Source organism: Camelus ferus, chromosome 18 (genome assembly GCF_009834535.1).
Source record: "Camelus ferus isolate YT-003-E chromosome 18, BCGSAC_Cfer_1.0, whole genome shotgun sequence".
Lineage (NCBI taxonomy): Eukaryota > Metazoa > Chordata > Mammalia > Artiodactyla > Camelidae > Camelus > Camelus ferus.
The window spans coordinates 32,436,194-32,463,231 of record NC_045713.1 but is presented as its reverse complement, the minus strand read 5'-3'; the positions used below and the strand labels follow the sequence as shown (position 1 = coordinate 32,463,231).

Genomic DNA, 27,038 nt, shown 5'->3' with positions numbered 1-27,038 from the left:
ACGCTTCCAAGGGATTTGGTACATAGATTTATGGATTGTAGGGGAGAAAATCAGTGACTAGATATTTCTGACCACTTTTTCTCTGTTGCAAAATTAATATCACCTCCCTCCAGTGTAATTAGTTAAATGCTTTCTAGTTTATTTTCATGAAACAAGCCTGAAATGTAGCAGTTGATCAGCAAGAATTTATTGAGCAGGAAATAAATGAATGGTGGAATAAAATAGTCTTGACTTTAATGAGTATATGGTCTGATTAGTCAGTAAGACTAGTGCATTAAAAATGAGCAATATAATATCATATATAATTGAATTCTGAAATAACATGCACGGCTCAAACCAGTAAGTGTATGAGGGCTTCAGAACTGGAGGATACAAATCAATGAGAATAGTTAAGTCTGACATCATTCCATTAATTATTAATTTAGTGTTTAAATATATCCATTCAACTGACATTTATTATGAGTGCGTTATGTTTCATGTTTACACACATTTACCTCATCTACTCTTCATAACCTCACCATTTTTATGGAGCAGAAAACTTGGGTTCATACCAAAGTAACTCATTCAGACCACGCAGTAAGTGGCATAGATTTGGTCCTGGGTTCTTCTGACACCAAAGCCATGCTTTGCATTCTAATATGCTGCGACTTGCCCTTTACTCTTTACCTCAAAGAGGATGTTGGGTTTTAAATAGTAAATTTGGTGAATTTCAGAAGTAGAGAGACTCATACTATTGAATATTTTTTCACTTATATGTGGGGATATAGAAGTTGATATTCCTATAGTAGGTGAGTTGTAGACACAAAATTATTACCTAAGTATACTGAATATCCATAGAGTGCTTTCAGTTACAGATCTTAAAAAGGTAATGGAGGAAAGAACACCTCTTTTTTTAGGGGAGTACATAAATAAATACTAAAAGCATGAGGATAAAAATGGACCTTTTTTTTTTTTCCACTGGGACAGTGAGGAAGTCAGCCTGGATCAGAAGTTCTGGGAGAGGATGAATGAGAAATTAAGTTTGATGGTCAGGGTAGTAAATGGAAGGGCACTGAAAACAAGACTGATTTGCCCCTTGATGTGTGAATGCATATGTAAGATAAAGTTAGGAATATAGAATTCAGAAGTTTTATTCAAGAAGCAACAGAAAGCCAACCTAAAACGATGCATGCTAGAATAAGAATAAGGGAAGCAAGACAGGAAAAATAAGGATGTGTGTCTACATACACGTGTGTGTGTGCGTGCACAAAGTCCTGAAAGGATCAGGAACGCTTGACAACCGAAGTCCATGTAGCCCATTGTCTCATGATGAAGGGAAGACTTCCTAGTACAGTGAGGTGAAATTTTGCAGTTTTCATTCATTAATACAGTGAGGTACAGTTTCCACTTTAGTGACATATCCCTGAAATGTGGCAAGTGAACATTAAGTATGGAAAGAATGATGGCAGGAAGGAAAGCCAAAAAGATATAAAACAATAAAACTTTAATAAGTTTAAATTTTGGTAAGAATATGAAACCAGTACATCCCAAAGATTAAAGAGTCAGAAACTGACTAAGAGGAATGAGTTGAAAGTAATTTGAAGGCCACTTGTTCTTAAGCACAATAATGATGCCTCTTAGAAATAAAATTTTTAACAAGCAAGATCCTATGTTTTTGGTGTCAGAGTATATTATGTGTTTAATTTGGGCAGATTGCATTTTTAAAATTTTGGTCTTCTAAATGGGTCTTTTCAGGTGTGGGATATCACCTGATTATGGTAAAGGAACCTCATTGTAATGTTAAGGAAATCTCTCAACTGATTAATCGTCATGTACCAGAAGCCACATTGGAGAATAACGTTGCAGCTGAACTATCATTTATCCTACCAAAAGAGCACACGCACAGGTATGAATCCAGAGAATGTTAGATAAATGGTTTGGGGTTATCAGAAATCACTGTTACTTTTCTAGGTTTCCTCAGGCTTGACAAATAGATTCTTTTTAGTTGCCAGTTGACAAGTAATAGTCAAAAAATTTACTTCCTGGAGATTTCACTATTTGTACAGAGGGAAGTCACATAACTTAGACTTCATTTTTGTTTGTCTTGATATCTCTTTATTTCTGTTCCTTACAGGCTCATGTTAAGTGGTAAGAAATGATAAGCTATTGGCACAAATTTTTTTCTTTGTGAGCAAAATCAAGTGAATTGCTAAGATAAGAGGAAAAGTGGTCTACATGGCAGCTCTTGGAGCCAGGAGCCCTAGAATCTACAGGAAACAGGCAGTTTGACAGCAATAGTTAGCCAAGTTAGTTATCAAAAGGTGAAAGAAGGAATAATAATTGTACCTGGGATGTTTATCTTGACTAAGGGATGAGGGAAATAAGAGTATTTATCATAAACTTTGTGCCAGTTTTATCTTCTTGCAAGTTGTAGTCACTACAACTAGGTTGATACTCCCCTGAAGAAAACTGATTGCCATTCTCAAAAGGTGATAAACAGAGGGGAACTTCTTTAACTTGTAAACCTAAAACTGCTTTCAAAAAATAGAGTATTAAAAATGACTCAAGAAAAAAAACTATGATTAGAGTTCTAATAAGTAAAAAGATTGAATTAGGAATCAGAAAACTTTCCCAATGAAAACAGTAGGTTCAACTGGCCTCAGTAGTGAGTTCTACCAAATGTTTAAATAAAAATTAATACCAACTTTCCACAAACTGTTCCAAAATAGTAGAAAGAACCCAATCCATTCAATGTGGCCAGTATAACCTTATGGTAAGACTAAAGAAAAAGACAAGAAAACTACAGACCAATATAACTTTTGAATACAGAGTCAAGCAAAATGCTAGTAAATTCAGTCCATGAGCACATGAAAGAGATTATACACTATGACCTAGTCAGATGTATCAGCAGGAACGCAAGGTTGGTTCAACAAGCAAAAATCATCAATGTAAACACCACATTAATATAATAAAGGATAAAAACCAAATGTCATCTCAATGGGTGCAAAAACACATTTAACAAAATCCACACCCTTTCATGATAAAAACACTCAACAAACTAGAAACAGAAAGAATGTTTCTCAACTTGATAAAAAGCATCTATGAAAACCCCACAACTAACAGCATGTGTAATAGTGAAAGACTAAAAGCTTTCCCCCCAAATCAGAAACAAGCCAAGGACATCTGTTTTGCTGCTTGTACTAAACATTGTACCAGAAGGCAATTAGGGAAGAAAAATGAATAAAAGCATCCACACTGGAAAGAAAGGAGTAAAACTATCTATATTCACAGATGATATCTTCTTGTGTGTAGAAAATCATAAAGAACCAACCTGAAAAAAAAATTAGAACTAATAAGCTTTCAGCAAGGTTGCAAGATGTTAAGTGTAATATACACTAACAATGAGCAATCCGAAAATGAAATTAAGAAAACAATTCCATTTACAATACCATCGATAATAATAAGATAGGAAAAATTAGACAGTAGAACTGCAAGATTTGTACACTTTTTGAGAACTATAAAAAATCAGTTGAAAGAAGTTTAAAAAGACCCAGGGAAATAGAAAAATAGCCTGCATTCATGGGTTAAGATGGCAATACTCCCCACAGCAAGCTACATATTCAACATAATCCTTATAAAAATCTCAGTTGTCTTTTTTTCCCAGAAATTAACAAACTGATTCTAAAATTAATATGGAATCCAAAGTTTGCTAAATAGCCAAAACAATCTTGGAAAAGTACAAAGTTGGAAGACTCATATTTCAAAATTTACTGCAAAGTTACAGCAGCCAAACTGTGTGGTACTAGAATAGGGATATACATGTAGATAAATAAAGTAAATCAGAGTCCAAAAATAAGCTTTTATATAAAATTGTTTTTTCAAGGGTGTAGAAACAAATCAATTGGGGGAAAGAACAGACTTTCTAACAAATGATGCTGGGACATTGAGTAGCCACATGCAAAAGAATGAAGTCGGACCCTTATCTCACACCATACATAGAATGTTAACTCAAATTATCAGAAGCCTAAATATAAGAGTGAAAACTCTCAGAAGAAAATATAGGCATAAATCTTTGTAGCTTTGAATTAGGCAGTGTTTCTTAGATATGACATGAAGACTTCAGCACAAGAAACCCAAGGAAAATACATAAATTGGACTTCATCAAAATTAAAAACTTTCCACATTAAAGTACACTATTAAGAAAAATCAAAGACAGCCCAAATAATCAGGAGGAATATTGTAACTTATATCTATCAGATAAGGGACCAGTATGCAGAGTATATAAAGTACCCTACAATTCAATCATAAAAGACAAACAACCCAATTTAAAAGTGGGCAAAGGATTTGAACAGATGTTTCTCAAAAGAATATATGTGTATGTATATATAAGTAGCCAATAAGCATATGAAAATTGGCTCAATATTATTAGTCATTATAGAAGCAAAACCACAGTGAGATACTACTTCACACCCGCTGGAATGGCTGTAACAGTAACTTTTTAAGAAACAGAAAATAGAAGTATGAACAAGGATGTGGCAAAATCAGAACCCTGATATATTGCTGGTGGGAATATAAAATAGTGTAACCACTTGGGAAAATCACTTGGGAATCCCTCAAAAAGTTACCACAAGATCCAGCAAATCCACTCCTAGGTATATACCCAAGAGTGCTGGAAACATATGTTTACACTGTAGTTCACGGTAGCATTATTGATAATAGCCAAAAAGTATTAGCTACCCAAATGTCCACTGATTGATGTACGAACAAATAAATTACAGTGTATCTTGTATAATGGAATGTTATTTAGCCATAAAAAATGATTTTTAATCTCCTTTTTGTGATCATGTTCACTCCTTAGAATATAGTAGAGGTAGGTTCAAGGACTGAATGCATTTCTGGAGTAGATGATCTTCTAAACCAGAGAAACTGAGAAATACCAGAAAAACTGTTCTTCAGAAGCCTTGATGGCACCACATCACATCTGTCTGAAATGGCACAGTTTCCCAGGTTATTTAAGTGAACAGTTCTCTCCCAGTACCTAGTTTCTATTATTCTTACTTCATTTTTCGGCCTTGAGTGTCCTCTGCCTCTTAATTTGAAAACATTTTTCCTTTTTGATTTCGTGGTTCATAGGAGCTATAGCATGTATTAAGTAAATTAAATCTTACCTAGCAATGAATGTTAATATACAGAGGAAGTCAACTGATAATTTTATCAAAAAACAGTTTGTGATAGCAGTTTGCTAGTTTTTTCTCTTTATATGTTCCACATTTCTTATTTATCAGGGGCATGGAAACTGTAATAAAGCATTGCAGTAAAGAATAAGCTACATTTTCCCCACTGCTGAAGGTAACAAAAATATTAATATGAATATCATCTGCTTGGTACTAGCTTTTTCTCTTTTTTTTTCTCCTCCTTCTAGGTTTAAAGACTTATTTACTGATCTGGAAGACAGACGGGAAGAGCTGGGCATTGCTAGCTTTGGTATCTCTATTACTACTATGGAAGAAGTTTTCTTCAGGTAAGGGAATACTTGGAAACTCATTCTATCAGGTCAGTATTACCCTGATATCAAAACCAGACAGGGTTATTATAAGAAAAGAAAATTACAGATCAATATTTCTCATGAACATAAATGCAAAAATTCTTAAGATTTTAACAAATCAAATTTAACAATATGTTTAAAAAATAAAATTGATAATACATCGTAACTAAATGGGGTTATCCCAGAAATACAAAGTTGGTTTACCATTTTAGCTTTCAAAAATCAATGTAGTGTAATTAATTAATGTAACTTTTAAGAAACTGAAAAAGAAAGCCAATTAATCATCTCATTACATTCAGAAAAAACATTTGACAAAATCCAATTTCCATTCCAATAAAAACTTTCATTAATACAGGAAAGGAAGGGAATGTTCTCAAACTATAAAGGTCATCACCCAAAAACTTTACAGCTAGCATCATGCTTACTGATGAGAAACTGAATGCTTTCTCCCTTAGTTTAGAAACAAGAAAGGGATGTTCCTCACCACTTCTATTTAAATTCTACTGGAGGTGTATCTATTATAAGAGGAAGAAAATGAAATATCAAAAAGTCAGTTGTTTTTCGGTATACTAGCAAGGAACAAACTGGAGTCAAATGTGCTACCGTTGGGCCACAAGGTCCTGCTAGCAAGGAACAATCTGAAATAGAAAAACTATGCCTTTTTCAGTAGCACTTAAAAATGTGAAATACTTAGGGATGAATCTGACAAACGATGTACAGGAGCTCTACATTAAAACGTTACTGAGAGAATTTAAAGATGACTGAAATAAATGCTGTGTTCTTCAGTCAGAAAATTTGATGTTTTAAAGGTGGAAATTCTCCTCCACATTGGTCTATTGTTTCCATGCAATCACAAGCAAAATGCCAGATGTTTTTGTAAAAAAATGATCAGTTGGTTATAAAATTTCTATCTCAATACAAAGGACTTAGAATGGACAAAATAATTTTGGCAGTGCATATGCAGTGTTGCACGATGAAAAGGAAAGAGGAATCCTCAAATCCTGCTAATTATACAGTAAGCTGATTTGATCACACTGATAGGTAACATGGCAACATCCAGTAAGCTGAAAATGCCACAACCCAGAAATCCCACTGTTAGGTATATACTCTAGAGAAACTGTCAGATACTTGCCCAGAAGACAGATCTAGAGATATTTGCTGAAGTGGGTAGTAGCAAAATAATGGAATAATGTAATGTATAAAATATGACACCTAAGTAGTGAAATACTATATATATACTAAATATATATATTATCAGTTGAAAGGCCTGACCTAAATTTCTTTTTATACAAATGTCAACTTGAGGAGATGTAAAACGTCTAATCCTTTAGAGGAAAAAAAATCATTTTGCAGAACTATCTGTCTAAATATACCATTTATATAAAACATTAAAACCATAAAACAAAACTATATGTGTTTATGGATACTTAAATGTGTATACAAAAGTATTAGAACATATCTGACCTCTCTATTATAAAATTACTTTTTCTCCCCTTTCTCTACTCTATTTTTTGGAAGCCTGTCCCTAAACACAGCCCACACTCAAGGAGAAGGGGGTATTTAGCACCTCCTCGCAGAGAGAGTAGTGTCTACAAACATTATTTGCAATTCTGCAAGGAAGATTTGTCTCTCTCCTATTTGTTCATCCAGTCCTCTATTGATATCAATATGGACTGATAGAATACTACCTTGGCCAGGTGATCAAGATGCTAGTGACATCACAGTGATATTTCATGTTAAAATCGTGTGATATGATGTGAGGAAGAGGGTAGTTCACCTCCTTAATATTCTTCCGCAAAGCCATAGCCCCACTCTAACCATAAGAAAAACAAGACAAATCCAAACTGAGGAACATTTTACAAAATACCTAATCAGTACTTCTCAAAACTTCTAAAGTCATGAAAAATAAGGAAGGTCTAAGAAACCATCATAGCCCAGAGGAGACTTAGGAGACATAGTGACTAAATTTAACATGTTACATTGGTAGGATCTTGGCAAAGAAAATGGACCTTAGTGGAAAAACTAGTGAAACGTGTACCATGGTAATAAAAGATGTTAATAATAGGGGAAACTGAAGGGTATACAGGATCTCTGTACTATCTTTGCTACTATTCTGTAAATCTGAAGCTGTTTTATAATTAAAAGTTTATTTTAAAAATATATCTGGAAGGTTACATACCAAGCATCATAGTTGGCTTGATGGAAGAGATGGGGAGAAATGGGATTGATAATCTTGTTCACAGGTGACTTAAATTCATTTGTAAAAAAAATTTTAATTGGCTCAAACTAAAAAAATGTTAAAAGTGGTTAATTACCTGAGTCAGGGAAGTGGGTGTTTTCTTACATTTATTCTTTCTCTGTACAAAAACCATAAAGGAAAATATTTGGCTAAATAAAATTTAAACATGTGTATGAGGGAATACTTTAACAACATTAAAATACAAATGTTATAAAAGTTAATTATAATGAATAAGAGTGTCTACTAAACCAAAAAGAAAATATGAAAACAGTATAAAATCAAACAAATGATAAAAAATAATCCACAAAAGAGTAACTACAAATATTCAAATTAATTCAAAAGGATTAAAAATACAGACTACAAATTAAAAAAAATACCCAGTCTTGGTGAATATGCAGTGAAATAGAATGATCTTATAAGGTGACATGGGTATGTAAATTAGTATACTCTTTTTGACGATACATAAAAGTACATACGCTAATTTTGGCAAGATGTATAAGAAGATTTAAAATGTATATATTCTACATCTGAAATTTTGTCTTTTCTGGGTATGATATATGTGGAATAGTGTTCATCATATCATTGTTTATAATAATAATAAGTTAAAGCAATCTTAGTGACTGGTCAATAAACAGTGGTGCATCTGTACAATAAAATAAAACTCAGTCATTAGAAGTGATGAGTTATGTATACAGATAGTAAAATGAATCTATTTTAATAATTTAAAAAGCAATTTGCAAAACAATAGTTGCAGTATTGTGTCATCCTAATTTTGCATTGTATATATGTATACATATATATTCATGTTTGTGCATATTTAGATATAGAAAAATGTCACTTGGGTACATCTGAGTAATGACATCTTGATTATTTTTTTCTTTTGGTTTATTGTATTTGTAAACCTTTTCCCATTGAATATGTCTTACAAGTGTATAAAAATTAATAAAACCTACTAAAGAAGACAGAGAAAAAAGTCAAGGAAAAATCCATATTTGTCTTCAGTGTTATCAATTACAGTAGTACTGTAGTGGCCAGATATGGCACAAAGGCTACGTTAAACTAATATAATATTGTAAGTCAACTATGTTTCAATTAAAAAAAAATAGTCTGATAATAGGTTTATCAAATCAAAGCAGTATTTGATGCTTATTTTGTTGTCCTGCTGAAAGAAAGGTTAAAAAGGCTTGCTAGCTCATTGGTTTGGAAAGAAAAAAATCTATTTTTTACAAATTATGAGTTTTTCATCAAGGGTTACAGAACTCCCATCAGTGGACTTAAAGATTCAAACTCCCCATTGTACTATGATTTTACTATCCTGTTTAGCATTTTCTTCCTTATATTAAAATTAAATACATACATCTGTTTCTTCCATGGAATTGTAAGCCCTTAGAGGATGAATTAATTATGGATTCATTTGCTTTGTAAACTATTCCAGTTACTTAGATTGCCTGGAGCAGAAAATTGAGAAAACAAATCTGACATATGCTTAGAAACATTATAAAAATAAAAGCCTGCTATATATTATCAATATCATATCTTAAAATAAAGGAGATTTAACAATCCCTCTCTCCTAAAAAAAAAAAAGACATGTTCTTAGACCTTTAAGTTCAGTTTATTTTATCTAATGTTAATGAGAATATGTATAGCTATGCTTGTTTTTTTAAATTTGCCTCAATTTGTGAAAATCTTGTGATGGATTAGGTATTTAGAAACCACTGTTCTGGTTTAAATGATTGTGTGTGTGTGTGTGTGTGTGTAGAGTCAGCAGAGCAGATACAACGGCTTTCCAGACCCTAAACGACGAAGATGAAAGTGAAGACATGGACCAGAATATGAACATACCCAGAAATTTTGAGAGATCATATTCTCCCTCCACCTTGAGTGACCACTCTAATATTAACTTTAATACTGGGGTGAGCATCTTCACTAAGAATACAATGTTGGTATATGTTTGGATAGTATAAAAGAGATAGCATTTCATTTTAACATTTGAATTCAAAGGGAAGTTTGGAGCTCTCATCCAAAGAAGGCCAGGTAAGGAGTAGTCTGTAAAACAGTCCAATTAAGTTTCTCATTCAAACGTGAAATATGGTATTAAAAATTAGATTTTACTCTCATTATGATTCCTCAGAGTCACTTCTCACAGCTTTTAAAATTGTTGGCTCATTTACAGTTGAGAAAGGGTCGTATAAAAGTTATCACCACTCACACACATCAAAGCACTGAAATTTATGCATTGAAATGAATTGGTGCTTCCTAATGTACTACTCCCAAGGCAGTATGTTCCTTCCCTAGCATGGGAGATTTCACTAGACTGCAAGCATTGCTCTAATTGTTCTCCTAATTATCTATTCCCTACAATTTTCCCTAATAAAGACCAGGGATTCTGAGGTGGAAGATACGTTTCTCAGAGATGCCCGTAAGCATGCCTTCACTGGAGGGCTGCTGAGCCAGTTGTGAAGCAGAGTTGGTGTTGTACAGCTAGAGTATGGAATTTTGAGCCGGTTGGAACTGGAATTCCTGCTTCATTTATTAGCTATTTGACCTTGACCGAATCATTTAACATATCTGTGTGTCATTCTCTGTGAGACTGTTTTAGTGAGTGAACACTAGTAAACTATGAACTGTGGAATGTTTGGGACGAATCAAATACTTAAAAATGTAATTTTCCTTCCCTCCCTGCTTGCACATTTGCACTCTTCTCTATTTCCCTTTTCTTATAATGATGCAGATGATAAAAGATTTGCAGACCAGTCTAGAAAAGTTGATTCTTGTATTAATATGGTCTGTCATTCCAGAAATAAATCAAATAACCTATCTTTTAAAAGCCAGAAAGCAATGTGAGAAAGAATTCTCCTTCTAAACTTTACCTTACTTCTAGTCAGTGACAACATCCAAATGCCGATTGTTTTATTCAGAAAATAACTGGTTGATGGATTAGGGATATTTTCACGCCACAAATTATGGGGTGTCCAAAATGTTAGGAAATATAGTCTGAACATATTTTAAGCTCTTTGTTACATATGTAAATAATATATGCTCTTCTTCAACATTCAGACACCTTTTTATGCGAAGTCTCTACATTTAAAGCAATGGTTCCATTGTTAGCCTGAAAAATATTTATATTCTAAATCAGCTACAGATGGGACCAAAAGTCATGGAAAAATAAAGAAAATGATATATTTGGGTACATTTTTAATAAATTAACAATTGAACACATTGCTTAAATGTAAAAGTTTAATAAAATATATTGAGCATATTACAGTTTAAATAAATTAATTAAAATAAATTCATCTTCTGTTCCAAATGATCCACAACTCTGTAGATAGTGTGGATTAAAACCTAGCAACCGAAACTTGTTACATGTGCACATTTTAGGAGTTTCATAAATTTATGAAATGTAGCATTGAAAGGTCATGATTTAATATTGACTAAGAAAGATGGATGTGATGTTGCTCTGGTCAGAGATGCTAGGAATATGTTAGAGACCCTTTTGAAGTTTTCAGTATAATTAGATGAGAAGCCAAGCTTTCATCCTTCCATTCAATACGTTGTACAAATATGAAGTCTTGCTTGTTACCTAAACTGTGAACTATAGCTATGTTCTGTTCAAGGATGTATTTATAAAAGTATGTACATCTTTTACCATAAGGTTCACAACATCAATGTTAATGAATTTCATTTAGTTTTGTGACTCTTGTAATGTCATCTTTCTTTCCTCTTGTCAGTGGGATCTTCACCGTCAGCAGTTCTTTGCCATGTTCATTAAGAGAGCAATGTTCAGTTGGCGCAACTGGATTTTGGTGTTAATGCAGATACTTGGACTTCTGGGTATTGTTTATTTTTTGATGAGAGATGGGGGCTCTACAAGAATCAGGGAAGAACCTGCCAGAGAAATGGATTTGGGACAATATGGTCAAACCATTGTTCCCTTCTCAACTTCTGGAAATTCTGATTTTACTCTGAATTTAATACAAAATCTTGAGACTATGTTAAAGGCTAAGAAACAAAAACTTTATGAAGTGAAAGGTAAGCTTCTTAAAAAAAGAAAATGACTGCTAGTAGATAAAGACCTGTTTGTGTCACTTCCAAAGAAGGGTCTTTACTGAAATGTTTAGCTACTTGCCTTTTTTTTTTTTTTCTTGATAGCCAATCTCATAAAGGTAGTGAAACCAAAGGCAAGAATCATCTTTCAAGATTACTGGCCACATTAATTATTAATGATGGTACTTTGAGTATGAGTAATCTACTAGTCATTTACTTCTAGGGAATTAATTAAAGTACCAAGTATTTTGTTTTGTAAAATTTAGCACAGATTTTCACATAAAACCAAGCTCACAGTGTGGTATGGTGGTGATGAATCCTGAAAGGCCCTATCTAAAAACAGGTAAACATGTTAGGCTGAAGGCTTTATGAGCAGGCTACTCAGAACTTATTTATTTGGAAGGTAATAATAATAATTGAGTGCATGTACTGAACACATACTTTTGGCAAGAAATTTTCTAAATTCTTTGTGACTCACTTAATTTCTATAACAATCATATTTGCTGAAATTGGGAACACTGAGGTTTGGAGATACTAAGTGAGTTGCCTCAAATCAAGCACCTAGTATGAATTAGAGCAGGGACTAGGTTTTAAAACTGCCTGATGGGAATCTGCAATATTAACCTACACTACACTAAGTCATCCCTGTAAAAGGCAAGTTTAATCATTTCCTTCCAGGTACTTCAATTGTATTTCCTTCAGCTGCTGTCTGGTTGACAGTGTTACTTTAGGTTAGCATATAACCTGCACAGTTTGACAGGCTTTTCCTTTAGGTTCCATTGTGAGAGATGAAAATGCACTTGGAAATGTTGGTTAATTACTTCTACCATTATCCTGATTTTTTGTTGATATATATCATAGGCTGGGTGGCCTTAAAGCTCTCAGTAAATCACACATTTTTTCGCCTCCATTACAGGAGCACTAGATGAATATTTATTAATAAAAAATCACATGACTGTTCAGAAGAGAAGAGGAAAGAAACAGAAAAGGAATTTCCCTGATTAATAATGTGGTTCCTTTTTCCCTACATTATATTGTTTATACAAAAATAAAAAAGACTATATATTTTCCAGATATATTAATAATAAGACAATCAAATTAAATCTTATTTTTTGTTAATTCTCTTAGCATCTTGGAATTGTCTTAATTAAAAATTATTCAAGGCAAATATTGACAGACTGAAGGTAGAAAAAAACAGCTATACAATAAGTAGGAGGCTTCAATACCTCATTTTCAATAATAAATAGAACACCCAGACAGATGTTCAACAAGGAATGAGGGCGTGAACAATAGTATAGACCAACTGGACCTAACAGACAAAACAGAACACATCTCCCTGACAAATAGTAGAATACATATTGTTGTGTGCATAAGAAAGATTATTTAGAATAGACCATACTGTAGACCACAAAATATATCTTAATAAACTTTTAAAAAATGGAATCATACAAAGTATACTTTCTGATCATAATTGAATGAAACTAGATAGGAATATCAGAAAGAAAACTGGAAAGTAATATGTGGAAATGTAAAAAGCACCATTAAACCATCATTAGGTCAAATAATAGCAAGGGAAATTAGAAAATACTTTGAAACGAATGAATGAAAATGTAACATATTAAAACTTAAGGAATATGGCAAAAGCAGTGTTTAAATGCTTATATTAAAAAAGAAGAAAGCTGTCAAAGCAACAACCTAACTTTACACCTTAAGGAACTAGAAAAAAAAAAACTAAACCCAAAGCTAGCAGGAAGAAGAAAGCAATAAAGATTAGAGCAGATACCTCTGTTCTTAGACAGCATAATCTTATGTACAAAAGACCCTCAATTTTCCATTAAAAAACAAGAGTTCATAAATTCAGAAAATTTGCAGGTTATGAAATCAACACACAAGAATTAGTTGCATTTCTATACATAACAATGAACAATCTGAAAACAATTTCAGTTATAATATCAAAAAAATAAAATACTTAGGAATAAACTTAACTGAGGAGGTGAAAGACTTGTTAATGAAAATGACAAATTGTTGCTGAATTAAATTAAATACACAAATAAATGAAAAGATATTCTGTATTCATGGATTGGCAGACTTAATATTGTTTAGATGTCAATACTCTCCTCAAAAATCTACAGATTCAGTGCAACTCCTATCAAAATCCCAATTATTTGGAGGAAGAGGGGGAATTGAAAAATCCATCTTTAAATTCTTATTGAATCTCGAGACCTGAACAGAAATATTTTTCCAGCTTTATTTAGATACGATTGAAAAGTGACATTTTGTAAGTTTAAGGTATACAATGTGCTGGTATGATATATTACAAAATGACTGCCATAATATGATTAGTTAACACATCCATAACCTCATAGTGTTACAATTTTTCATCATGTGGTAAGAACTTTAAAGATCTACACTCTGCAAAATTTATGTAAACAATTATTGTTATTCATAGTTGTCATACTGTGCGTTAGATCCCAGAACTTATGACTGGAAGTTTGTATCCTTTGACCAATATCTCCCCATTTCCCCTACCTCTCTGCCCCAGGATCAGGAAACTACCGTTTCTCTCCTTCCCTCTCTTAGGTAGATAGATAGATAGATAGATAGATAGATAGATAGATAGATATTCATTAGTCTGTCAATTAGGTTGTTTCCATGTCTTGGATATTGTGAATAATGCTGTGGTGAGCATGGGGTGCAAATATCTCTTGAAGTGATTTTATTTGAAGTAGACTGGTTGGATCATATGGTAGGCCTCACTTTTAATTGTTTGAAAACCCCCATACTGTTTTCCATAGTGGCTATACCAGTTTACATTCCCACCATTGGTGTACAAGGATTCTCTCTCTAAACATTCTGGTCAGGACTTGCTATCTCTTGTCATTTGTATGATACCCATTCTGAACAGATGTGAGGTGCTATCTTATTGAGATTTTGATTAGTATCTCCCAGATGAACAGTGATGTTGAGCACATTTTCTTATACATGTTGGCTGTTTGTATGCCATCTCTGGGAAACTATCTATTTAGGTACTTGGCCTATTTTTTAACTAGATTTTTTTTTCTATTGATTTGTATGAATTCCTTATATGCTTTGGATATTAACCCTTTATCAGATACATCATTTGCAAATATTTTCTCCTGTTCCTTAGATTGCTTTTTCATTTTGCTGATAGTTTCCCTTACTGTGTAGGAACTTTTTAGTTTGATGTAGTCCCACTTGTTTATTTTTGGTGTTGTTGCTTATGTTTTCACTGTCATATCCAAAATACCAACACAAAAATGAATGTCAAGGAGCCTTCTCTCTGTTTTCTTCTAGGCATTTTACACCATCAAGATTTTTAAAAATTTTTTTCCATTTTTTAAAGAAAATTGGACTACAGTCCATTTACAATGTTGTTTCAATTTCTGGTGTATAGCATAATGTTTCAGTCATACATATACAAGGTTGCTACAAGATATTGAATATAGTTCCCTGTGCTATACAGTAGAAACTTGTTGTTTATCTATTTTATATATAGTAGTTTGTATCTGCAAATCTTGAACTCCCAACTTATTCTTTCCCACTCCTATTCCACCCTGGTAACCATAAGCTTGATTTCTATGTCTGTGGATCTGTTTCTGTTTTGAAAATATGTTCACTTTTGACTTTTTTTTAGATTCCACATATAAATTATATCATATGGTATTTTTCCTTCTCTTTCTGGCTTACCTCACTTAGAATGATGATCTCCAGGCCCATCTGTGTTGCTGCAAATGACATTTTATTCTTTTTTATGGCTGAATAGTATTCTATTGTATAAATGTACCACAACTTCTTTATCCAGTCATCTGCTGATGAATGTTTAGGTTGTTTCCATGTCTTGGCTATTGTACATAGTGCTACTATGAACATTGGGGTGCCTGTATCATTTTGAATTAAAGTTCCCTTTGGATATATGTCCAGGAGTGGGATTGCTGGATCATATAGTAAGTCTATTTTTAGTTTTTTAAGGAATCGCCAAACTTTTTTCTGTAATAGTCACACTAACCTACATTTCCACTGACAGTGTAGGAGGATTTCCTTTTGTTTTGATTACTATAGCTCTGTAATATTGTCTGAAGTCTTGGAGGGTTATTCCTCCAGCTTTGTTCTTTTCCGTGCTTTGGCAGTTCTGGGTCTTTTGTGATTCCATATAAATATTAGGATTATTCATTCAAGTTCTGTGAAAAATGTCCTGGGTAATTTGATAGGGATTGCATTAAATCTGTAGATTGCTTTGGGTAATATGCCCATCTTAACAGTATTAATTCTTCCAATCCAAGAGCATGGAATATCTTCCCATTTCTTTAAATCATCTTTCATTTTCTTAATCAGTTTTTTATAGTTCTCCTCATATAAGTCTTTCATCTCCTTGGTCAGGTTTTATTATTAAGTGTATTTATTTATTTATTTGTTTGTTTGTTTGTTTATTTGTTTGTTTATTTAATGTGGTTTTAAAAGGGATTGTTTCTTTATTTTCCTTTTCTGATATTTCATTGTTAGTGTAAAGAAATGCAACTGATTTCTGTATGTTAATCTTGTATTCTGCTAGCTTGACAAATTTTTTTTATCAGCTCCAGTAGTTTTTGTGTGGAGCCTTTAGGGTTTTCTATATATAGTATCATGTTGTCCACATATAGTAAAATTTTTACCTCTTTTCCAATTTGGATCCCTTTTACTTCTTTTTCTTGTCTGATTGCTATGGCTAAGACTTCCAATATTATGTTGAATAGAAATGATAAGAGTAGGCATCCTTGTCTTGTTCCAGATTTTAGTGGAAAGACTTTAAGCTTTTCACCATTGAGTATTATTTTGGCTAAGGGCTTTTCATAAATAGCTTTTATTATGTTGAGATGTGTTCCTCTATACCCACTTTGGTAACAGTTTTTATCATAAAAGGGTGTTGACTTTTATCAAATGCTTTTTCTGCACCTATTGAGAAAATCATGTGATTTTTGTCCTTTCTTTTGTTGATGTGGTGTATCACATTGATTGATTTGCATATGTTGAACCACCCTTGTGTCCCGGGGATGAATCCAACTTGATTATAGTGTATGATCTTTTCAATCTGTTGTTGGATTCTGTTTGCTAATATTTTGTTGAGGATTTTTGAATCTATGTTCATCAACAATACTGGCCTGTAATATTTTTTTAGTGTCTTTGATTTTTATATCAGGGTGATGGTGGCTTCATAGAATGAATTTGAGAATATTCCCCTTCTTCAGTCTTTTGGAAGAGTTTTAGAGGGATAAGTATGAGTTCTTTGTATGGACACTTAAGTTACTTCCATGTCTTGGCTACTATAAATAGTGCTGCTATGAATACTGGGGTGCAAGTATCTTTTTGAATAAGAGCTTTTGTCTTTTCTTGATATATGCCCAGGAGTGGGATTGCTGGATCATATGCTAAGTCTGGTTTTAGTTTTTTAAGGACTTTCCGTACTGTTTTCCATCGCAGCTGCATAAATTTACATTCCCACCAACAGTATAGGAGGGTACCCTTTTTCCTACACCCTCTTTAGCATTTATTATTTGTAGACTTTTTGATGAATGAAGTTCTTGAATTGAATGGTCAAAGTGCGTCGGAACTGTTGTGAGATATTAGAAACAGAAAAAGTATCAGGCAAGTAGAATTACTGAGTTCTCTCTTTCTAAAATACATAGTAAGTGATCTCTATTGCATGCTGAGCCCGGGACCAGTATTGTTTTCTTATTCCAGGTGATCTGGAGGAGTATTTGGTGAATAGTCAAGAATGCATTTACTCATGCATTATTGCATTTTCCATTGAGGTTAATGGAGACCAAAAGACAATTACCTTTTGGTTCAACGATGAGGCATACCATTCATCATCATTATCTCTAGCAGTATTAGATAATGTTATTTTTAAGTCACTTTCTGGCCCTGATGCTTCCATTACAATCATCAACAAACCTCAGCCTACACGTATTACTACTGGTAAATCTACTAGAGGGTATGTATGCACTTTTATTTTAAGCTTTAAATAGATCCCCTATTCCCTATCTGACCATGTTCTTAATTAAAAGTTCATTTTAAAAGTTAATAAAATAATAAACTAGCTAATAATAATAAATTTAATTTATAATAAATAAATAATAATTAAAAGCTATTGTTAGAAAATTAGTATTTCCTACTTTGTTGTTTTACCAGTGTGTTCTCTTTGTTCATTCTTTTGTAGAGGATTGTCAGGAATGTCTATAGCTTTAAATTTGTTTTTTGGAATGAGTATTTTCGTCAGTGGCTTTTGTCTCCTGACAGTGACTGAGAGAGTCACTAGGGCAAAGCACATACAGTTTTTGAGTGGGGTTTATGCCATTAACTTCTGGCTCTCTGCTCTGGCATGGGACTTCTTCATCTTCTTCATTTCCTGCTGCTTACTAATGGTGAGTATTAGACAAAGGATTTTAAGAGCTCATTCACTAATAAACCCCAGGAAATTTCTACTTGGCTAATATTAACTTAAATTTAAATTTCTCAAGAAAGATAAAAATTCCTTGGCTCATTATGTCAGAAAATACATTGTGGAATGTGTCCCATAGTGAAAATTTTCTATATACTTAAAAAAAATAATAAAATGCTATTGTTGCTGAAACAAGAATGTGTCTCTTGAGCTGGCTTCTGATATTCTTGCTCTTCAATATGAACATGCCACAAAGCTGCAATGAATATAGAAGGATACGACCAGTCGTACTAGAAGACCAGTCCCATATTAAACAAAGACAAATACTTTACAAATATTTTTCTCCTGCTCCTGGTGCTTTCCCATCTTGTCATCTGTTGAGATTCCTTGTTATATAAGACAGTCCCTTGGTCAGCTTTTGCAGTTTCCCTCAAGAGATTTTAAAACTTTATATCATGAACCATTCAAATTTTGTGTTTGTGTGAGTTTTTGAGCATTTGAATGTTGAATCATTAGTGAAAAGTTATTGAAACGCTTATTATTGAAAGCAACATCAGGATAATTTGTGGTCTGTTTATGCTTGTTACTTTCCCCTCCTTTTTTATATCCTTTTTATATGCTTGTTACTTTCCCCTCCTTTTTTATATACACTTCTATCCTATGGGAAGGGCAGTGAGACACTGCTATAAAGTTAAAGCACACCTATTTGTTTCTCTTAAATGAGATGTAGGGCTTGGAGGCCAGTTTCACTGGCTCCCTTGTCTATTAAAGGACTTAGGATCATTGTCCATAGGGCTGTAGAGTTGGAGTATTGTTCTGAGGAAGAGCTAGGATCCTACACAACCTAGAAAGATAAAAAGGATTAGACAATGAAAATAGTATGGAGAGCTCCAGGGTAGAGAGGGAAATGTAATATTCTTTCTGTTGCCATATGCACTACTGCAGCCAAGGAGTTCAGTGCTGCTTTCCTCTCTTGGCTTCCCAGACAGCCACTCAGAAAGGTAAGGACAAACTGCTAACTTTGTGACGGCCACTGATCTTTTCTGTCATCGCAGGAACTAACTGGGGGAGCTAAATGCAGGTATTGCCTCATGCTCCATGATCTTCCTCCTCCATTCTCTACCAAACACCCCCTACCATTCTATGCATATATTGTGAAAATCTTAAACTTTTATTTATTTTTTTAAAAACTATCTAGTTGCTTTAGCTGCATGCCGCAGGTTTGATATATTGTTTGATAAATCACTAGTTTCCAAATATTTTCTAATTTCTAAAATATCTTCAAACTGTGAGGTTTTCTAGAAATGTATGATTTGATTCTAAGCAGTTTGAAACTGTATTCATATCTTGGTGTCACTTTTCTCTGAGATTATATGAATTATTTTATCCATTTGAAATATGTTGAGCCATATTTTATGATCTAGCATGTGGTCAATTTGGTAAATATTTTGTGTGTACTTGATAAGAAAATAAACTTGTACCAGGGTGGGGAGGTAAGGGGAGAGGGACAAATTAGGGGTATGGGATTAACAGATAGAAACTACTATACATAACAGAGATAAGCAACAAGGATATACTGTATAGCTCGGGGAATTATAGCCATTATCTTGTAATACCCTGTGATGGAGTGTAATCTGCAAAAATACCGAATCATGATGCTACAATGGTTTCTTGGATGTGGCAGCAAGAGCACAAGCAGGAGAAATAAAAAGATAAATCGGATTTTTTGAAAATTGAAAAAAGACATATAAATCAAAGAGCACTGTCAACAGTGAAAAGGCAATCCACAAAATGGGAGAAAATATTTGAAATTATAGGCTTGACAAGGAATTAATATCCAGAAAATATAAGAAATTCCTAAAAATTAACATACCCAATTCAAAAATGGGCCAAGAGCTTGAGTAGACATTTCTCCAAAGAAGCCCAATAAGTGCATGAAAAGATGCTTGACATCAGTAATCATTAGGGAAAAGTGAATCAAAACCATAATGAGATACCTCTTCATGCCTATTCAGATGGCTTCTATCAAAAAGAGAAAATGACAAGTGTTGGAAGGATGTGGTGAAACTGGAACTCTGTGCATTGATTGTGGGAATATAAAATGATGCAGCTGCTGTGGGAAAATGTACGGCACTTCCTCAAAAAATTAAACATAGAATTGCCGTATGATTTAGCATTTCCACTAACAGTAGGATCCCAAAAGAATTGAAAGCAAGAATTTGAACAAATATTTGTACATTCATGTTTTTAGCAATAATATTCACAATAGCCAACTGGTGGAACCAACCCAAATGTTCATTGATGGATAAATAGATAAATAAATGTGATGTACACATATAATAATATATTATTCAATCTTAAAAAGTAATAAAATTATCATACATGTTACAACATGGGTTAAGTGATTGAATTCATTCCATTTCTCTTGAAATTGAAAGTCTGCTGTGACAGAAACAAATCAGCCATGCCTATAATATCCAAATAGTGATAGAGAATAGTAGCTATTTTCTGCTTAACCCTACTGTCCACTTCTCAAGGATGGTGCTACATAAGCATTTAATAGTTCACAATAGATAACTCTGGAATATTTGGAGAAACTACAATTAATAAACTTACACAATGTAAATCTCTGGAAACTTATTTTCCTTAACAGTGCTATGGGTTCTCTATTTCCTTACTTAGATCCCCTGTAGCTTTGGGCTTCCCTGTGTGCTTCTCACCTGAGTGTCTGAGATAGGGAGAGGAGGAGTAGGAAAACAAAGTAGAGCCAAGAGGCAGAATCTAAAAATAGAGAGCTGTGAAAAGTAGGTCCCTTATTATCACTGCTTCCAGCTTCCAGAATGAAAACCTTGACACAAAAGTTTTCCTACTAGGTGATACAATTTCTGGAAATATTGAGAGTGGGTTTATTTGGGGTTGGGCGAAGAGGAAGACAGACGATCCTTTGATATTGTTCAAGAAGAACAAAATGAAACTGTTCCAAGTAGACAAAAACAAGTTTCAAGTAGATTAAAACAAGGAGAAAGGCAAGTAGAGGTCCTGCTCACTGATAAGGAAAAAGTGGAAGTACCTCGCAGTCATACTTACAAAATTATCTGATCAATAAATAGTTCTGTGTTCTAACAAAGAAAGATTTTCTTCAAGTTTTTAGACTTGTGTTCTCAGATATTTCCGTTTTCTCCACTTTGACTTGACTTCTCTGTTCTGTGTCTCAGGTGGTGTTCATGTGGTGTGGATTGGAATTATTGGTCAAAGATTACCACTTTCTGGACACATTCTTCATCCTCATGCTGTTTGGTTGGTCTGTCATTCCCTTCATGTACCTGATAAGTTTCCTGTTTGCTAGTCATACCAGTGCCTACATCAAGCTCGTCATATTTAACTATTGTGCTGGGATTTTTGGTGTAATTGCAGATCTCTTACTAAGTGAAAGAAAAGGTAAGGACTTAACACGATTTCCCTCTTTCCAGGGGAATGATTAAAGAGGAATTGGCTTGAAGATAAGAACATCACAAACTTGTTTGGTTCTGAGTTTCTGGGAAAAAAATATGCTAGTGATAAGTTAACCTTTTATTGTAATGTCACTAATATTATAGGAATTATGTTGTGTACAATGCAAAACAAATTATGACACTGATATTTTCACTAACCCAATCCCCTTCCTTTAGGCCTTTTGATGCAGGATTTGCAGAATACTTATCTTTTTATTTTGAGATTCAGGAGAGATTGACTGGACTGGCAATGATCAGAAATAGGAGTTTCTTAGAAGACAGACTGCTGCCACTCTTTTATTAAATCACTCTACAAACATTAATCTGTTTTAAGTAATCCAGTTACCCTTGGTCTTGCAGAGACTGAGAAGAATAGGTTTCCAACCCATTTACTGACCTTAGGCCTTGCCCTCCCATGAAAGAATTCCCTGAGTCAGCTGAAGACCTATTATAATACTCTTGCACACCTATTCAAGAGAGAATATTAAACTATGGGAAATAATTGATCTCTGAAGTAGACTACAAAACATGTAGTAACAAAAAAGAATAAAAACAATATAGGGAGTGACCTCAGCAAAACAGCCGAGTAGGCAGCTCCAAGCAACCAGCCCTCCACAGAAACATTAAAAAAAAAAAAAAGACACTTTCATAACGAGCTCCATCAGAACTCTGGAAAATGGTCAAGGTTTTACAACCAAGGAAATGCTGAATCAAGAAGAAGAACTTAAAACAGTGGGAAAGATTTGTAGTGTTTTTACTCACATTTCCCTGACCTTGTCTTTATCATGGCAGCAGTCTTGAAGATACAGTCATGGTTCCCATTGTGGGACCTTTATCCCTATTTTCCTAGGGAGCTGAGCAGATCTTCACAAATTTGGGTATAGATCTGTTCTCTTCTACCTGGGAGTTACCTGAAGAAATGATATGAGGCACTCATCTCTGTTTCACCTAACTCAGAACTCAGCAGGCATTAAAAGTAATAAGCATTGCTAAAAAATGTAAGGTCAATAAACAATTATCAGATGCCCGAGGAAAAATATGACAATTTATGCATGAGACTGCCTAAGGCAAGAGACATACATCCACAGAAAATTACTTTGGGAAATTAGGGCATTCAAAATCACCCATTTTAGACAGCCACACACATTCTTGATTGCTCAGGAAGCACCTGTGAAGACCATAAGCTTTCACTTTGGGCTGATTCCTAGGCTCATTGCAAGTCTGGCTAAGTATTGAAAGAGGGTTACAACACAGGGATTGTCTTCAAGCATTGGTAGAGTTTTGTTTTGTTTTGTTGTACATTTAGACATTCAAAGAAATCCATGTCAAACAAACCTAGGAACAGAGACCACTCATGTCAAGGAATAAAATCTCAGCAAAAGTATTTGAGAAAGTTATTAGACACACTGAGTACTACAGCCTCTAACAATAAAAATGTTAGCAAATAACAGAAAACCCTAGAGAAGGTGGAGAACCTGTTTTCCAGAGTTAGCATATTATAATATTCCAATATCCAATTTTCAAAAAAGTTCCCAAGGTATACAAAGAAACAGAAAAATATTGCCCATTCAAAGAATCAAAATTAACATAAACTGTCCCTCAGAAAGCCCAAAGACTTTAAAACTTCTGTCTTGAATATACTTGAAGGCCTAAGGAAAATAATGTGCACACACAAAAACAACCTAAAGGTTACCACAAGAATAATGTCCCACAGAATAGAGATGAACAATAAAGAGATAAAAGTTTTTTAAATAACTAAACAGAAATTAAAAGTACAATAGCTGAAATGAAAAAATTCACTGGAGGGATTCAAAATAGATTTAAGTGTGCAGAAGTGAATTTAGGTACAGGATAATTGATAGTATTGATTCTGAGGAGCAGACAGAAAAAGTAGTGAAGAAAAGTGAACATAGCTTAAGGGGCCCGTGGGACACCATCAAACAGACCAGTACACACATTATAGAGTCCCAAAAGGATCAGAGAGAGAAAAGAAGGAATAAAGAATATTTCAAGAAATAATAGTCCCAGCTTTGATGAAAGATGTGAATCTACAAATCCAAGAAGCTCAGTGAAGGATGAATTCAGAGATCCTCATGCAGACATGTTGTAATAAAACTGTAAAAATCCAAAAGGAAGATCTTGTAAACATCAAGACAGAATCAACTAACCAAGCACTAAAATTTCTTGATAAAATTAATAGTGGATATCACATTAAAAACCATGAAGACCAGAAGACAGTAAAAAAAATTTAAAACCTGTCAATCAAGAATTCTAAACCCCAAAGAATCCTAAAGAAGGTTACTGTAGTTAATGAAAAAATTAGCAAAATTTCAGGTTACAGGATTAACACACAAAAATCAGTTGTGTTTCTGTATACCAGCAATAAACAATTTGAGAATGAATTTTAAGAAAAGAAACTCCATTTATAAAGCATATAAAATAATGAAATATTTAGGAAAAATTCCAACCAAGGAGATCAAAGACTTGTGCTAAAAACTGCAAAACGCTGCTGGAAGAAATTAAACAGAACCTAAATACATGGAAAGACATCTGTGTTCATGGATTAGAAGACTTAACAATGTTCAGATAATACTACCTAAAGCAGTCTACAGATTCAACAGTAATCTCCATAAAATTCCAACATGTATTTTTACAGAAATGGAAAAGCCAATCCTCAAACACACAGAATTGCAATTGGCACAGAGTGACCAAAACTAGAAAAAGAAAAAGAAAGTTGGAGGTCTCATACTTTCTGACTTCAAAACTTAGTTACATAGTTACAATAATTAAAACAGTATGGTACTGGCATAAGGACACATCTATAAAACAATAAATAGAATAGAGAGCCCTAACTAAATGTTTACGTATGTGGTAAGTTGATTTTTCAACAAAGGTGTCAAGACCATTCACTGGGAGAAAGGATAGTTTTTTCAACAAATGACACTGAGAAAACTAAATAGTCACATCCAAAAGAGTGAAAGCTGGATCCTACCTCATACCATATACAAAAATTAACTCAACATGTACCAATGACCTAAATATAAGTGCTGAAACCATAAAACTTTTGGAAGAAAACAGTAAATCTTAATGACCTTGATTTTGGCAACGGATTCTTAGACATGACACTGAAAGAACAAGCAGCAAAAGAAAAGATGTATAAACTGGATAGCATCAAAATGTAAAACTTTTGTATATCAAAGGACATTAACAAAGCAAGAAGAAATCAATCGAATGACGGAAATATTTGAAAATCATATACCTAACAAAGGTCTAGTATCTAAAAGTACAGTGTATTCATGATTCAACAAGAAAAAGACAATTATTCCAAGTAAAAAATGTGCAAAGAATTTAAACATAACATTTTTCTGAAGAAGATGTATAAATGGCCAACAAGCACATGAAAAGGTGCTCAGCATCATTAGTCACTAGGAAAATGCAAATCAAAACAACGAGATATCACGTCATGCCCACTATGATGGCTATTATTTTTAAAAGTAAAATAACATATTTTGCCAAGAATGTGGAGAAATTAGAAACCCTGTACATTGCTGGTGGGAAAAGAAAATGGTATTGCAACCATGGAAAAGAGTTTGGCAGTTTTCCAAAAAGTCAAACATGGATCCACCATATGACTCAGAAATTTCACTCCTAGGTATATATCCAAAAATTTTTAAATCAAGGACCAGAAAAATATTTATACACCAATGTTCATAGTAGCATTATTCACAATAGCTAAAAGGTGGAAGCAATCTAAGTGTCTACCAAAAAGTGAATAGGTAAACAAATACAGTATATCCATATAATGAAATGTTACTCATTCAGCTATGAAATGAATAAAAATTTTTATATATGCCACATCATGGATGGAACTGGAAGACATTATGCTAAGTGAAATAAGCAGACACAGAAAGACAAATACTGTATATTTCCATTTCTATGAGGTATCTAGAGTAGGAATTCATAAAGACAGAAGTAGAGTAAAGGTTACCAGGGCCTAGGGGCGGGAAAGTAGGGAGAGTCATATTTAGTGGGCACAGAGTTTTTCTTGGGGAAAATGAAAAAGTTTTGGCTAAAGATAGTGGTGATAATTACACTATACTGTGAATACATTTGTCGCCACTGAATTGTATACTTACAAGTAGTTATAATAATAATATTTATATTTTAGCACAATAAAAAAGTTATCTGAACAACTATATGTCCAGAATTATTCTTTCTGCTACCTCATAGAAGTGGAAATATACAATATTTGTCTTTCTGTGTCTGCTTATTTCACTTAGCATAATGATTGAAGAAGAAAGAACACTGGTATGACTTCATCACTTAGAAAATTAATATCTAGGGAACCTCACTTGTCCCCTATCATTCTTTGCTGGTCACCTCTCTTTTGTCAGTATCTGATAAATAATTTTTTGCTGAGACATATTTTATTTTTATTCCCAATTACCTGAACTCAGTCTTGAAGGCTTAATATCTTAACCCATAATCATGTTTTATATTCCCTCATGTATATTCATGAACTATTATACACATTAATTTAATATTTAGAGAAATCTCAACTTTCAACTGATAAAACGTTCCTTAGCTCTTTCCCACTGTTGACTCCTAGGCTGAATTTCCTATTATGTCTTTGTTTCTTTATTGATCACACAGAATAAGAAATATGAAAAATAATCAGTATGGGTTTCCTATTCACACCAGGTGAAAGGAAGACAAATTATATGGACACCAACTTTCCCCAAAAGATCTTCCAATTCCATAATTATCAGCACAAACTATACTACAAGACATTTTAGTAGCAAGAGTTTTATGAAGATATTATGAATTTGTAATTTTTTCATAGTTTGATCAACTTGGGGAACTTTTATTTCCCAGGGTCAGCTCATATAATACAAAGCATGATAATGTTATCATCTTTTTAATCACAGACAAGAAAGCTGCTTCTAGAAGCCCCCTGCTTAATTCATTGATGTTGCTACCCATACATAATTTGGGGATGAGCATCAGCAAATATTATGATATGGAAGAGAGAAAGAAGATATGTTCCTCAAATAAAAATATTCCTTACTCTATAGATTGTAGTAAAGGTGAGTATCTGGGGCTCCCCAAGGCTCATCAGAATTACTACTAGTCAATTACTTATTGCATGTGAATAGCTCTACCTATATTATTTTGAATCTTCATAATAACTCATTATGTGTTGTTATCCTCACCTTGAGGAAACTAAAGCTTACACAAACCTGAATAACTTACTCTGTCACATGACTTAAATGAGTTAGAGCTAAGATTCAAAGCTTATATGCA

At 33.5% G+C, this 27,038-nt stretch overlaps 1 protein-coding gene across 1 annotated transcript in view; it reads left to right on the top strand.

Annotated features, from left to right (window-relative positions):
• LOC102509876 (ATP-binding cassette sub-family A member 3-like) overlaps positions 1-27,038 on the top strand; it is a 94,913-nt gene that overhangs the window by 47,553 nt on the left and 20,322 nt on the right. The window contains 8 exon segments of the mRNA XM_032460896.1: positions 1,735-1,885; positions 5,402-5,500; positions 9,523-9,676; positions 11,492-11,792; positions 17,544-17,796; positions 18,022-18,226; positions 21,459-21,681; positions 26,663-26,821. Of these exon segments, the coding sequence (XP_032316787.1) occupies positions 1,735-1,885; positions 5,402-5,500; positions 9,523-9,676; positions 11,492-11,792; positions 17,544-17,796; positions 18,022-18,226; positions 21,459-21,681; positions 26,663-26,821 (1,545 nt within the window).